At 42.3% G+C, this 14,360-nt stretch overlaps 1 protein-coding gene across 1 annotated transcript in view; it reads right to left on the bottom strand.

The window, feature by feature from the left end:
* The window catches only part of SNTG2 (syntrophin gamma 2), a 383,842-nt gene that overhangs the window by 130,583 nt on the left and 238,899 nt on the right, over positions 1–14,360 (bottom strand). Inside the window, exon 9 of the mRNA XM_030921522.1 lies at positions 2,737–2,864. Within this exon, the coding sequence (XP_030777382.1) occupies positions 2,737–2,864 (128 nt within the window). The remainder of the gene's footprint in view (positions 1–2,736; positions 2,865–14,360) is intronic.

Genomic DNA, 14,360 nt, shown 5'->3' on the forward strand with positions numbered 1-14,360 from the left:
ATCCCAATGATTGTGGTATGAACGGCTTAGTGGGTCAAAATATTCTATCACCAAGAATAACACATGTGTTTCTACATGTTCTCAAGCTGCGAGAATGGGTGGGCAAGTCTGCATTTAGTTAAGAATCACTAGTGATATGGTTGGGCTGTATCCCTGCCCAAATCTCATCTTGAATTATAGCTCCCATAATTCCTACGTGTCATAGGAGGGACCTGGTGGGAGGTAATTGAATCATAGGGGTGGGCTTTCTTCCATGCTGTTCTCATGACAGTGAATAAGAATCACAAGATCTGATGGTTCATAAAGGGTAGTTTCCCGGCACACACGCTCTTCCCTGCCACCATGTAAGACATGCCTTTGCTCCTCCTTCGCCTTCCAACATGATTGTGAGGCCTCCCCAGTCATGTAGAACTGTGAGTCCATTAAACATCTTTTCCTTTATAAATTACCCAGTCTTGGGTTTTTCTTCATAACAGTATGAAAATGGACTAATACAACTAGAGACCCTATCCTGTCCTCAGAGTAGGAGACATTTTATCTTACGACCTGAATTCATCCTTAAACCAAAGCTAGAATGGCCAGTCTTCATCACATTCAATGGTAGATGGGCTAGGAAGTGTTTATGAAGTTGAGTGGCTCTATTTTTCTAAAAACCCATTTAATTCAAATTTGCTAATAGACAAAGGTCATTTCATGCACTGTTTCCATCTTTGTCAAGACAGATACATGCCCAGATCTCTACTTGGTTCCCAAACTAACCCCAAACCAAAGAAACATGTTGTAAGAAAGCCACATGCACGCGTTTTAAAAGGAATTCACAGTGACAGCATGGACTGTTAAAACAATTTGCTGTATTGTACAAATGGCTATTTACCTATCCATCTATCTGTATCTCTGTAATCTATCTATATTTCAGCCCCTCTGTCACTGCAATAATTCATCTATATATCTACAGTCATATGTTATTTAATGATGGGGATACATTCTGAGACATGTGTCATTAGGCAATTTTGTCATTGTGTTTGCACCATAGGGTGCACTTACAGAAACCTAGATGATACAGGCTACTACACACCTAGGCTATATGATATAGCTTATTGGTCCTAGGCTACAAACCCGTACAGCATGTGACCGTGCTGAATACTTACACAACTGTAACACAATCATATTTGTGTATCTAAATACACAAAAGCAAGTATCTGTGTATGTAAGCACATCTAAACTTAGAAAAGTGAAAGTAAAAATAGGGTATAAAAGTTAAAAAATGACACACCTGTGCAGGACACTCACCATGAACAGAGCCTTCAGGACTGGAAGTTGTTCAGGGTGAAACCATGAGTGAGGAGTGAGTGAATGTGAAGGTCCAGGACATTACTGCTTCCTTTTATATGACTGGCAGTGCAGTAGGTTTGTCTATGTCAGCATCACCATAAACACGTGCATCATGTCTTTCATCGTGAGGTTATGATGGTTGATGTCACCAGGCAATAGGGATTTTCAGCTCCATTACAATCTAACGGGACCACCATGGCATATGTGGTCTGTCCTTGACCAAAACATTATTATGCAGAACATTATCTATCTATCTATCTATCTATCTATCTATCTATCTATCTATCTATCTATCTATCGATCGATCTAGCGATCTATCGATCTATCTATCCATCCATCCATCCATCCATCCACTTTATCTATCATCTCTATCTATCCAATTATATTTACCTACCTGTCTTTCTACTTCTCTAGCAATACACACATCTACTAGGTTTGTCTCCCTTTACCAAAGGTGGGCACAAATCTGCAAATCAAGCTTACTGTCCCTGTTCCTGCAATGGGATCATAGACATCCTTCCACAAACATGAACACCCTTTGTGAGAGGCTGTACAGTTAATACCAATTCATATAGAAAACCTAATTTTAACCCTTCATGAAAAGCAACATTTGCTGGACTTTTACCTTCCATTTCAGGACCAGTAAAGGGAATTTCAGGTTGTACTGTCTGCCCACCACAGACACTATAGCCACACACATTCACACAGATGCACACACATTTTGGGAAGTACAGTGCTCAATTAAAAAAAAAAAATCCTTTGCTGACAGAAGGTTTGCTATTTCTACACATCTGTCTTAAGAATAGAAAGAGGAAGTTCACCAACTCATTACTTGTGGGCCTTTCCACAGTGATTAAATAGCACAATTAGCCACGCATACATTTTTCTACTCGAAAAGCTATGGAAACATCAACTTTTACAGTTACATCTTTGATATTATTTAATTAACCAAGCTCACAAACTAGTTAGCATTTATTTAACATAGTGCTGGTCTAACCTTCTCATTTTATTACTGAAGAAAAAGAGGCCCACAGAGTTTAAGTGGCATTTCTAGAAACATCTGAGACTTGGACAAGAAGTCAGTCTTTATTTCCAGTCTAATTCTGTCAGCATTTAAAACTAAAAATAGAATTTCTTTTACTAATGACTGTTTCATGAGAAGCACCCATGCCACCTTGCCCTAGGTAGAACATTCTTAGTAATAAATTCACTGTTCTGATACCTGACTTCTTATTTTCTCTTGATCTTTAACTTGCTTATTCCAAATGCTAAATCTACCAGAAGACAGCACGTACACTTGCTAATGTCACAGTCAAGCGCTTTGGAGTAACCAGTGGCCTGTAGGAACTGGCAAAAGTGCACGGGGTTCATCAACTTTTCCCATCTCAGACAACGGTCACACACCTTAATTTTTCTGCTCCGGCTTTGTACCTTGAGATGCGAGCCATGGACAGAGGCACGGACAAGGTGTCCAGCCAGCGCTTCTCATACCTCGGGTCCTTAGCTATGGGTGAGGAAGGTGACGATGGAGCCTGTGCAGAAGAAAGGAGAACGAAGCGTCACAGAGGCAGAGGAGGCTGCATGCAAGGAGAGGCGTCTGCAGGCACCTGGAACACAGAACTCAAGTCCAACACATTTTAACTGATAAAAAGCAAGTGAGATCATTTCTGAAAGATCGAGAAAGAAAGAAGTGCTCTTCTATCCGGATTTAAGACATTTTCTCCCTCTATTTTCTAACTGCAAATTACATGAGAGAAAGGAAGCTGAAAGGAAGGAGAAGGAGAACGGGGGCCTAAATTTGGAGGGAAAGTTGCAGACACAGTACTGGGCTCAGTGCATAGAGACCATGAGAAAGACGCAAAACCAAAACAACCTGAAATGTCCACTCAGTGAGTTTCGGTCGAGAGACACATAATAGAATGGCTGATGACATTCTGTCCAGGTCATGGGTCTGCTTTATTATTAGTGGCAACGACCCTGCCCGTGCTGTAGTAGGAGCTGGGCCCAGATGGAAAAGTGAGGAGGCCTTGGAGCCATGCAACCACCGCAGCACCATGCAACAGCCCGGCAAGCGTCCAACAACGAAAGGGTCAGAACACGTAACAGCCCCGCGAGCGTCCAACAACGAAAGGGTCAGAGGTGGGTTCTGCCCACAGGATACAACCGTATAATATTCCACATTCTCAAAGAGGAGCCTGAGTTGCCTGAGCCATCTTGACCTCAGAGCCCAGCTCGCTGTGAATGAACCAGGTGCTGCCACCCCAGTCACCGGCATGGACACACCTCACGGGTGTGCCCCACACTCACAGGTGTGCCCCACACTCATGGGCATGCCTCACACTGACAGGTGTGCCCCACACTCACAGGTGTGCCCCACACTCATGGGCGTGCCTCACACTGACAGGTGTGCCCCACACTCACAGGTGTGCCCCACACTCATGGGCATGCCTCACACTGACAGGTGTGTCCCACACTCACCGGCATGCCCCACACTCATAAGACATTCCTGTTGATTTAATTGAATTCAGTGTCCACCGGAAACACCAGCCCTGAGCTCTGGGCTCTGTGGACCATAGGGTTCAGGGACTGTTGCACCTGGAATCTGAGCATCTGTCGGCAAGAAGACTTTCTGTAAGAAGGGGCGCCACCAGAAAACAGACCTGGGCTTTCCAGAGGCTCAGAAGGGTGGCATGAAGTGTCTTTCATACTTGCTTGTTCATAAGTATTAATCGGCCACATGTCCACTATGTATTAGAATGTTATTTGAGACCTCATACCTCATTCCTTATAAATGTATAACCTTATACATTGGTTAATCCACCACTTAAAGAACCCTGTCCACCTCAAGTCTCCTCTGCAGTCAGCTTTACCTGCCAAAAAATAACATCCCTAACAGTTCTGTGCTGCTGAACTGGCTCTGGTTGGTTTGTGGTGAGAGGAGATGGGGAGCCATTTCCCAGGGCTTCACATGAGATTCCTGGAATCTTGGAGGCTTCGCTTCCATGTGGATGAGGTTTCCATACGACACTCTACACACTGCTCACACTTAACAGAAAGAGTGTGATTTATTTTTCATCTTTGCTGATATACAAGCCCCTTTCTCATTCTCCTCCACCTCAAATCATCTTTGCATCCCTGCCCTAGGATTTAGACGAAAGGCCTCTCACCCAGTGGCAGGTGGGATGAGGGAATGGACGCTGAGAGAGGGTTGGAGTGTCACACAGAAGAGGCGGCATCGTCATCTACAGACGTATCAGAAGGCAGAACAAAAACTCACACAGCCAGAGGCTGGGTTTGGGTTATTATCCTAACATTGTTTCTCTATATTTATTAATTCCATGGCCAATAGCTCAATAGCAAAAGTGGCAATATTGGAACATTTGAACTCTGAGCTGAATTTTACAGATACTCATTCATTGTTACCCTTTTCTGTAGGGCTCTAACATCTGGTAAGAGAGTCACCTTTGGTGCATGCACGAGAACAGCACTGAAATGCCTTCAGATCACCTGCTATGTATTTCATATTAGCTTTGCTGAAATACCATTTGTCTACACAGACTGCTGCAAGCTGTGTAGGAACTCATTATAAATGATTGCATACTGTGGCACGGTTTTAGTTATCACTGTTCACTGAATTTTAACTGTGGTATTTGCATGCACAATAATCCATCTGTGCCATGGGAGTTCATCCTAGTAATGGTGCTGTGTGTTTAGCCACGTAATCTATACCTCTTGTTGCTGATTCAAAGGTTTGATACAGTGTGCTATCTGTTTTCAGAGTTACTAGAATCATACTGCAAAACCACCCCTTAGAATTGCATAGAGGATTCTACTATACAATACACAATATTAAAATAAACAAAATAGTATGCATCCTTTCACAAAATCAGTTGAAGATTACTTTTCGAAGGTGTAGGATCAAAAGCAATTCCCCACTAAGAAAACCCATTTTTTCTTTATAAAATCAGGCTGCATGCAGAGTTTGTCGGCGCAGCTTTGCCTCCAGACTGTGGACTTTTATAGGATTCTTTTCACTCGGAGGCCACTGATAAACCCTGAATTTCATGTCCCATTGAATGTACTTTCCTCTGGAAAAGTATTTTTCACAATCTGGAGAAAATATTTTCTATAACTAGCAGCTAGGGGAGAAGTCAAGTCTCTGTGGGCTAATGCTTAGCTCAGCAGGGTCAAATGCTCCCATCTACTGAGGGCAAAGGAGAAGGAACATGCCAGTATTACCTGCTCCGCAGCTCCTTCCTCTCCACCTGCCCCAGCACACCCAGCTCTTTGCTCTCTGCAGTCACAAGCTGGGCACTGACGGAGGAAATGCCTCCCGCTTCCTCTCCTTAGGAGAAGAGCACATGCAGGGTACCCAGAAAGGCCTTCTGTTCCTGTGCCCGCCTCCCACACTGGCATCTCCAAAGTCGGCTCAAGGTAAGTGCTGCTCATTTGAGCAAACCCCACTGTGAGGGAGTTCATGTCCTGCAGAAAGTAGAGCCTCGTGATTCTCATCGTGGTCCCAAATCTTACATCAACTCAATAGCTTGCAGATATCATGAGGCATGTTCCTATCAATTGATCACAAATCCTATAGCTTGTACCTGTCAGCTTTTTGTAATCTTGCTGCTTACGACAGGAATGCAGAGCTCAGCATCTCCAGGGCTGCAAAAGCATCTGCATCTATCCATGGCAGTGGAAACCAATTTTAGATGAGGAACAAAACAGAACATGTTTTCCTCTATTTAACTGACGATGCAGTCAAAAGTTGCAGTCGAAAGAACTGACCCCCAAAAGCCACCCTGTAGCATTTACATGTGACTGACCAACCAACTCATGGGGCATTTACTACGAGATGCCACAGTTATTGCAAGATTGTCAATCATACATTACACACTGGGGCCTGTTGTGGGGTGTGTGTGTGGGGGGGGGGATAGCATTAGGAGATATACCTAACATAAATGACAAGTTGATGGGTACAGCACACCAACATGGCACATGTATACATAGGTAACAAACCTGCACGTTGTGCACATGTACCCTAGAACAAAAAGTATATAAAATAAAAAGATTGTCAATCAAAAAAATTAGAGAAAAATATCTCCGAATACATTGAATGTACACAAGAATTAGAAGAAAGGATTGTAACCAAAGACGCAAGCCACGCGTGTTTCGAAGAGTGGAGGGTGAGGGCGGCCTCTACTGGTGGAGATGTTCACATGAACTGCCTGGAGACAGAGGCCATCAGGTTCAGAGATCAAAGCACGAACTGGCATCAGGTCACTGGGCAGGTGCTCTTTCTAAAGCATTGTATTCAAACTGCTGCAGTCCCCAAGAAGGAACTTGTGGGGTTTAGTTTTCAATGCAGTCTTCACCTCAGACATGCAAGCACGAGCTCCCCCACTCTGCATTCTCCCAGCTCTGATTCTTTGGGGCTGACAAAAAGTGACTTCATCCTGGCATCTGCCAAACCCACAGGATGAACGTTCTGAATGGAGATCTGTCACATTCACAGGATGAACATTCTGAATGGAGATCTGTCACATTCACAGGATGAACATTCTGAATGGAGATCTGCCACACCCACAGGATGAACGTTCTGAATGGAGATCTGTCACATTCACAGGATGAACATTCTGAATGGAGATCTACCACACCCTCAGGATGAACATTCTGAATGGAGAGCTGCCACACTCACTGGATGAACATTCTGAATAGAGATCTGTCACATTCACAGGATGAACATTCTGAATGGAGATCTGCCACACCCACAGGATGAACGTTCTGAATGGAGATCTACCACACTCACAGGATGAACATTCTGAATGGAGATCTACCACACCCACAGGATGAACATTCTGAATGGAGAGCTGCCACACCCACAGGATGAATGTTCTGAATGGAGATCTGCCACACCCTCAGGATGAACATTCTGAATGGAGATCTGCCACACCCTCGGGATGAACGTTCTGAATGGAGATCTACCACACTCACAGGATGAACATTCTGAATGGAGATCTACCACACCCACAGGATGAACATTCTGAATGGAGAGCTGCCACACCCACAGGATGAATGTTCTGAATGGAGATCTGCCACACCCTCAGGATGAACATTCTGAATGGAGATCTGCCACACCCTCGGGATGAACATTCTGAATGGAGGCGGATCTCTAGAGGGCACTGTGCCTAGATGGATGCATTTTGAAAAGCCAAGTAAAATGGAGTACTTTTAACATACTCTTTATAAAGTTACTGGAAATGAATAAAAATAGATGAAAGCAAAAGCCTTCAAATATTTCAACTACTTACACGGTTCCCAGTTTAACATAAACTGCATATCATCCCAGCATTTTTGCCTCCTCAAGGCATGTACGTATGGACACAAAGTAGTGTTAAGAGCACACTCTTAAGTCTACATTCTCTGATTATCATAGAAATACAACCACATTCTAGAAAAGACGGGAAATATAAAAAGGTTAAAAAAACCTTATCATGCATTTTGTATATTTCTCATGATCTTTTTCTATTTGGTTTTTAAAAGTTAAGATCATACTGTCCAAGATGGCCAAATAGGAACAGCTCCAGTCTACAGCTCCCAGCGTGAGCGACACAGAAGATGGGTGATTTCTACATTTCCAACTGAGGTACCAGGTTAATTTCACTGTGGCTTGTCAGACAGTGGGGGCAGGAGAGTGGGTGCAGCCCACTGAGCCTGAGCATGAGCTGAAGCAAGGCGAGCCACTGCCTTACCCAGGAAGTGCAAGGGGTCAGGGAATTCCCTTTCCCAGCCAAGGGAAGCTGTGACAGACAGTACCTGGAAAATCAGGTCACTCCCACCCTAATACTGCACTTTTCCAACAGTCTTAGCAAACGGCACAACAGGAGATTATATCCTGTGCCTGGCTCGGAGGGTCCCACGCCCACGGAGCCTTGCTCATTGCTAGTACAGCAGTCTGAGATTGAACTGCAAGGCAGCAGCGAGGCTAGGGGAGGGGCACCTGCCATTGCTGAGACTTGAGTAGGTAAACAAAGTGGCCAGGAAGCTCGAACTGGGTGGAGCCCAACGCAGCTCAAGGAGGCCTGCCTGCCTCTGTACACTCCACCTCTGGGGGCAGGGCATAGTCAAACAAAAGGCAGCAGACACCTCTGCAGACTTAAATGTCCCTGTCTGACAGCTTTGAAGAGAGCAGTGGTTCTCCCAGAACAGAGTTTGAAATCTGAGAACGGACAGACTGACTCCTCAAGTGGGTCCCTGACCCCTGAGTAGCCTAACTGGGAGGCACCCCCCAGCAGGGGCAGACTAACACCTCACACGGCCAGGTACCCCTCTGAGACAAAGCTTCCAGAGGAAGGATCAGGCAGCAACATTTGCTGTTCAGCAATATTCGCTGTTCTGCAGCCTCTGCTGCTGATTCCCAGGCAAACAGGGTCTGGAGTGGACCTCCAGCAAACTCCAACAGACCTGCAGCTGAGGGTCCTGACTGTTAGAACGAAAACTAACAAACAGAAAGGACATCCACACCAACACCCCATCAGTACGTCACCATCATCAAAGACCAAAGGTAGATAAAACCACAAAGAGGGGAAAAAAACAGAGCAGAAAAGCTGAAAATTCTAAAAATCAGAGTGCTTCTCCCCCTCCAAAGGAACGCAGCTCCTCACTAGCAACGGAACATAGCTGGACGGAGAATGACTTTGACGAGTTGAGAGAAGTAGGCTTCAGACGATCAAACTTCTCCGAGCCAAAGGAGGAAGTTCAAACCCATTGCAAAGAAGCTAAAAACATTGAAAAAAGATTAGACGAATGGCTAACTAGAATAACCAGTGTAGAGGAGTCCTTAAATGACCTGATGGAGCTGAAAACCATGGCACGAGAACTACATACATAACAAATGCACAAGCTTCAGTAGCCGATTTGATCAACTGGAAGAAAGGGTATCAGTGATTGAAGATCAAATGAATGAAATGAAGCGAGAAGAGAAGTTTAGAGAATAAGGAGTAAAAAGAAATGAACAAAGCCTCCAAGAAATATGGGACTATGTGAAAAGACATCTAATTGTTGTACATGAAAGTGACAGGGAGAATGGAACCAAGTTGGAAAACACTCTGCAGGATATTAACCAGGAGAACTTCCCCAACCTAGCAAGGCAGGCCAACATTCAAATTCAGGAAATACAGAGAATGCTACACAGATACTCCTCGAGAAGAGCAACTCCAAGACACATAATTGTCAGATTCACCAAAGTTGAAATGAAGGAAAAAATGTTAAGCGCAGCCAGAGAGAAAGGTCGGGTTACCCACAAAGGGAAGCCCACCAGACTAACAGCGGATCTCTCGGCGGAAACTCTACAAGCCGGAAGAAAGTGGGGGCCAATATTCAACATTCTTAAAGAAAAGAATTTTCAACTCAGAATTTCATATCCAGCCAAACTAAGCTTCATAAGTGAAGGAGAAAAAAAATCCTTTACATACAAGCAACTGCTGAGAGATTTTGTCACCACCAGGCCTACCCTACAAAAGATCCTGAAGGAAGCACTAAACATGGAAAGGAACAACTGGTACCAGCCACTGCAAAAACATGTCAAATTGTAAAGACCATCAATGCTAGGAAGAAACTGCCATCAACTAACGAGCAAAATAACCAGCTAACATCATAATGACAGAATCAAATTCACACATAACAATATTAACCTTAAGTGTAAATGGACTAAATGGTCCAATTAAAATACACAGACTGGCAAACTGGATGAAGAGTCAACACACATCAGTGTGCTGTATTCAGGAGACCCATCTCACATGCAGAGACACACATAGGCTCAAAATAAAGGGATGGAGGAAGATCTACCAAGCAAATGGAAAACAAAAAAATGCAGGGGTTGCAATCCTAGTCTCTGATAAAACAGACTTTAAAACAACAAAGATTAAAAGAGACAAAGAAGGCCATTACATAATGGTAAAGGGATCAATTCAACAAGAAGAGCTAACTATCCTAAATATATATGCACCCAATACAGGAGCACCCAGATTCATAAAGCAAGTCCTTACAGACCTACAAAGCGACTTAGATTCCCACACAATAATAATGGGAGACTTCAACACTCCACTGTCAACATTAGACAGATCAACGAGACAGAAAGTTAACAAGGATATCCAGGAATTGAACTCAGCTCTGCACCAAGCAGACCTAATAGACATCTACAGAACTCTCCACCCCAAATCAACAGAATATACATTCTTCTCAGCACCACACTGTACTTATTCCAAAATTGACCACATAGTTGGAAGTAAAGCACTCCCCAGCAAATGTAAAAGAATGAAATTGTAACAAACTGTCTCTGAGACCACAGTGCAATCAAACTAGAACTCAGGACTAAGAGACTCACTCAAAACCACTCAACTACATGGAAACTGAATAACCTGCTCCTGAATGACTACTGAGTACATAGCAAAATAAAGGCAGAAATAAAGATGTTCTTTGAAACCAATGAGAACAAAGGCACAACATACCAGAATCTCTGGGACACATTTAAAGCAGTGTGTAGAGGGAAATTTATAGCACTAAATGCCCATGAGAGAAAGCAGGAAAGAGCTAAAATTGACACCCTAACATCACAATTAAAAGAACCAGAGAAGCAAGAGCAAACACACTTAAAAGTTAGCAGAAGGCAAGAAATAACTAAGATCAGAGCAGAACTGAGGGAGATAGAGACACAAAAAACTCTTCAAAAAAATCAATGAATCCAGAAGCTGGTTTTTTGAAAAGATCAACAAAATTGATAGACCGCTAGCAAGACTAATAAAGAAGAAAAGAGAGAGGAATCAAATAGACGCAATAAAAAATGATAAAGGGGATATCACCACCGATCCCACAGAAATACAAACTACCATTGGATAATACTATAAACACCTCTATGCAAATAAACTAGAAAATCTAGAAGAAATGGATAAATTCCTGGACACATACACCCTCCCAAGACTAAACCAGGAAGAAGTTGAATCCCTGAATAGACCAGTAACAGGCTCTGAAATTGAGGCAATAATTAATAGTCTACCAACCAAAAAACGTCCAGGACAAGTCGGATTCACAGCCGAATTCTACCGGAGGTACAATGAAGAGCTGGTACCATTATTCCAGTCAATAGAAAAAGAGGGAATCCTCCCTAACTCACTTTATGAGGCCAACATCATCCTGATACCAAAGCCTGGCAGAGACACAACAAAAAAAGAGAATTTTAGACCAATATCCCTGATGAACATCAATGCAAAAATCCTCAATAAAATACTGGCAAACAGAATCCAACAGCACATAAAAAAGTTTATCCACCATGATCAAGTGGGCTTCATCCCTGGGATGCAAGGCTGGTTCAACATACACAAATCAATAAACATAATCCAGCATACAAACAGAACCAAAGATGAAAACCACATGATTATCTCAATAGATGCAGAAAAGGCCTTCGACAAAATTCAACAGCCCTTCATGCTAAAAACTCTCAATAAACTAGGTATTGATGGGACGTATCTATCTCCAAATAATATCTATCTATGACAAACCCACAGCCAATATCATACTGAATGGGCAAAAACTGAAGTATTCTCTTTGAAAACTGGCACAAGACAGGGTTGCCCTCTCTCACCACTCCTATTCAACATAGTGTTGGAAGTTCTGGCCAGGGCAATCAGGCAGGAGAAAGAAACAAAGGGTATTCAATTAGGAAAAGAGGAAGTCAAATTGTCCCTGTTTGCAGATGACATAATTGTATATTTAGAAAACCCCATCATCTCAGCCCAAAATCTCCTTAAGCTGATAAGCAACTTCAGCAAAGTCTCAGGATACAAAATTAATGTGCAAAAATCACAAGCACATTCCTATACACCAATAAAAGACAAACAGCCAAATCATGAGTGAACTCCCATTCACAACTGCTTCAAAGAGAATAAAATACCTCAGAATCCAACTTACAAGGGATGTGAGGGACCTCTTCAAGGAGAACTACAAACCACTGCTCAATGAAATAAAAGAGGACACAAACAAATGGAAGAACATTCCATGCTTATGGATAGGAAGAATCAATATTGTGAAAATGACCATGCTGCCTAAGGTAATTTATAGATTCAATGCCATCCACCAAGCTACCAATGACTTTCTTCACAGAACTGGAAAAAAACTACTTTAAATTTCATATGGAACCAAAAAAGAGCCCACATTGCCAAGACAATCCTAAGCAAAAAAGAACAAAGCTGGAGGCATCATGCTACCTGACTTCAAACTATACTACAAGGCTACAGTAACCAAAACAGCATGGTACTGGTACCAAAACAGAGATATAGACCAACGGAACAAAACAGAGCACTCAGAAATAATACCACACATCTACAACCATCTGATCTTTGACAAACCTGACAAAAACAAATGGGAAAAGGATTCCCTATTTAATAAATTGTGCTGGGAAAACTGGCTAGCTATATGTACAAAGCTGAAACTGGATCCCTTCCTTACGCCTTATACAAAAATTAATTCAAGATGGATTACTTAAATGTTAGACCCAAAACCATAAAAGCCCTAGAAGAAAACCTAAGCAATACCATTCAGGACATAGGCATGGGCAAGGACTTCATGTCTAAAACACCAAAAGCAATGGCAACAAAAACCAAAATTGACAAATGGGATCTAATTAAACTAAAGAGCTTCTGCACAGCAAAAGAAACCACCATCAGAGTGAACAGGCAACCTACAGAATGGGAGAAAATTTTTGCAATCTACTCATCTGACAAAGGGCTAATATCCAGAATCTACAAAGAACTCAAACAAATTTATAAGAAAAAAACACCACCATAAAAAACTGGGAGAAGGACATGAACAGAGACTTCTCAAGGAAGACATTTATGCAGCCAACAAACACATGAAAAAATGCTTATCATCACTGGCCATCAGAGAAATGCAAATCAAAACCACAATGAGATGCCATCTCACACCAGTTACAATGGTGATCATCAAAAAGTCAGGAAACAGCAGGTGCTGGAGAGGATGTGGAGAAATAGGAAGGCTTTTACACTGTTGGTGGGACTGTAAACTAGTTCAACCATTGTGGAAGACAGTGTGGCGATTCCTCAAGGATCTAGAACTAGAAATACCATTTGACCCAGCCATCCCATTACTGGGTACATACCCAAAGGATTATAAATCATGCTGCAATAAAGACACATGCACACGTATATTTATTGCGGCACTATTCACAATAGCAAAGACTTGGAACCAACCCAAATGTCCATCAATGATAGACTGGATTAAGAAAATGTGGCACATATACACCATGGAATACTATGCAGCCATGAAAAAGGATGAGTTCATGTCCTTTGTAGGGACATGGATGAAGCTGGGAACCATCATTCTCAGCAAACTATCGCAAGGACAAAAAACCAAACACCACATGTTCTCACTCATAGGTGGGAATTGAACAATGAGATCACTAGGACACAATAAGTGAACATCACACACTGGGGTCTGTCATGGGGTGGGGGGAAGGGGGAGGGATAGCATTAGGAGATATAGCTACTATAAATGATGGGTTAATGGGTGCAGCACACCAACATGGCACATGTATACATATGTAACAAACCTGCACATTGTGTACATGTACCCTAGAATTTAAAGTATAAAAAAAAGATCGTAGTGCACATAATTTTTAAAGATGTAAAAGAAAATAATATTTTTAGCTTGTAGATAATAAAAAGTGGAATCTCAAGACAAATCTTTGTTCTCAGGAGGCGTCTGAGCCTTTCTGCTTTAATAATCACCATTTCTTGAATTTAAAAAAGACTCCCAGTGAATGCCTGAAAACTGTGGATAGTACCAAATCATATAGATATATACTATGCCTTTTTTCTATACAAACATAATAAAGTTTAATTTATAAATTAAGCCCAGTAAGAGATTAACAACAACTGCTAATACAATAGAGGAATTATATCACTATTCTGTAAAGAGCATGATGAGAATGTGGTCTCTCTATAAACATCTTATTTACT

The sequence above is a fragment of the Rhinopithecus roxellana genome, chromosome 17 (genome assembly GCF_007565055.1).
Source record: "Rhinopithecus roxellana isolate Shanxi Qingling chromosome 17, ASM756505v1, whole genome shotgun sequence".
Taxonomy (NCBI): Eukaryota; Metazoa; Chordata; class Mammalia; order Primates; family Cercopithecidae; genus Rhinopithecus; species Rhinopithecus roxellana.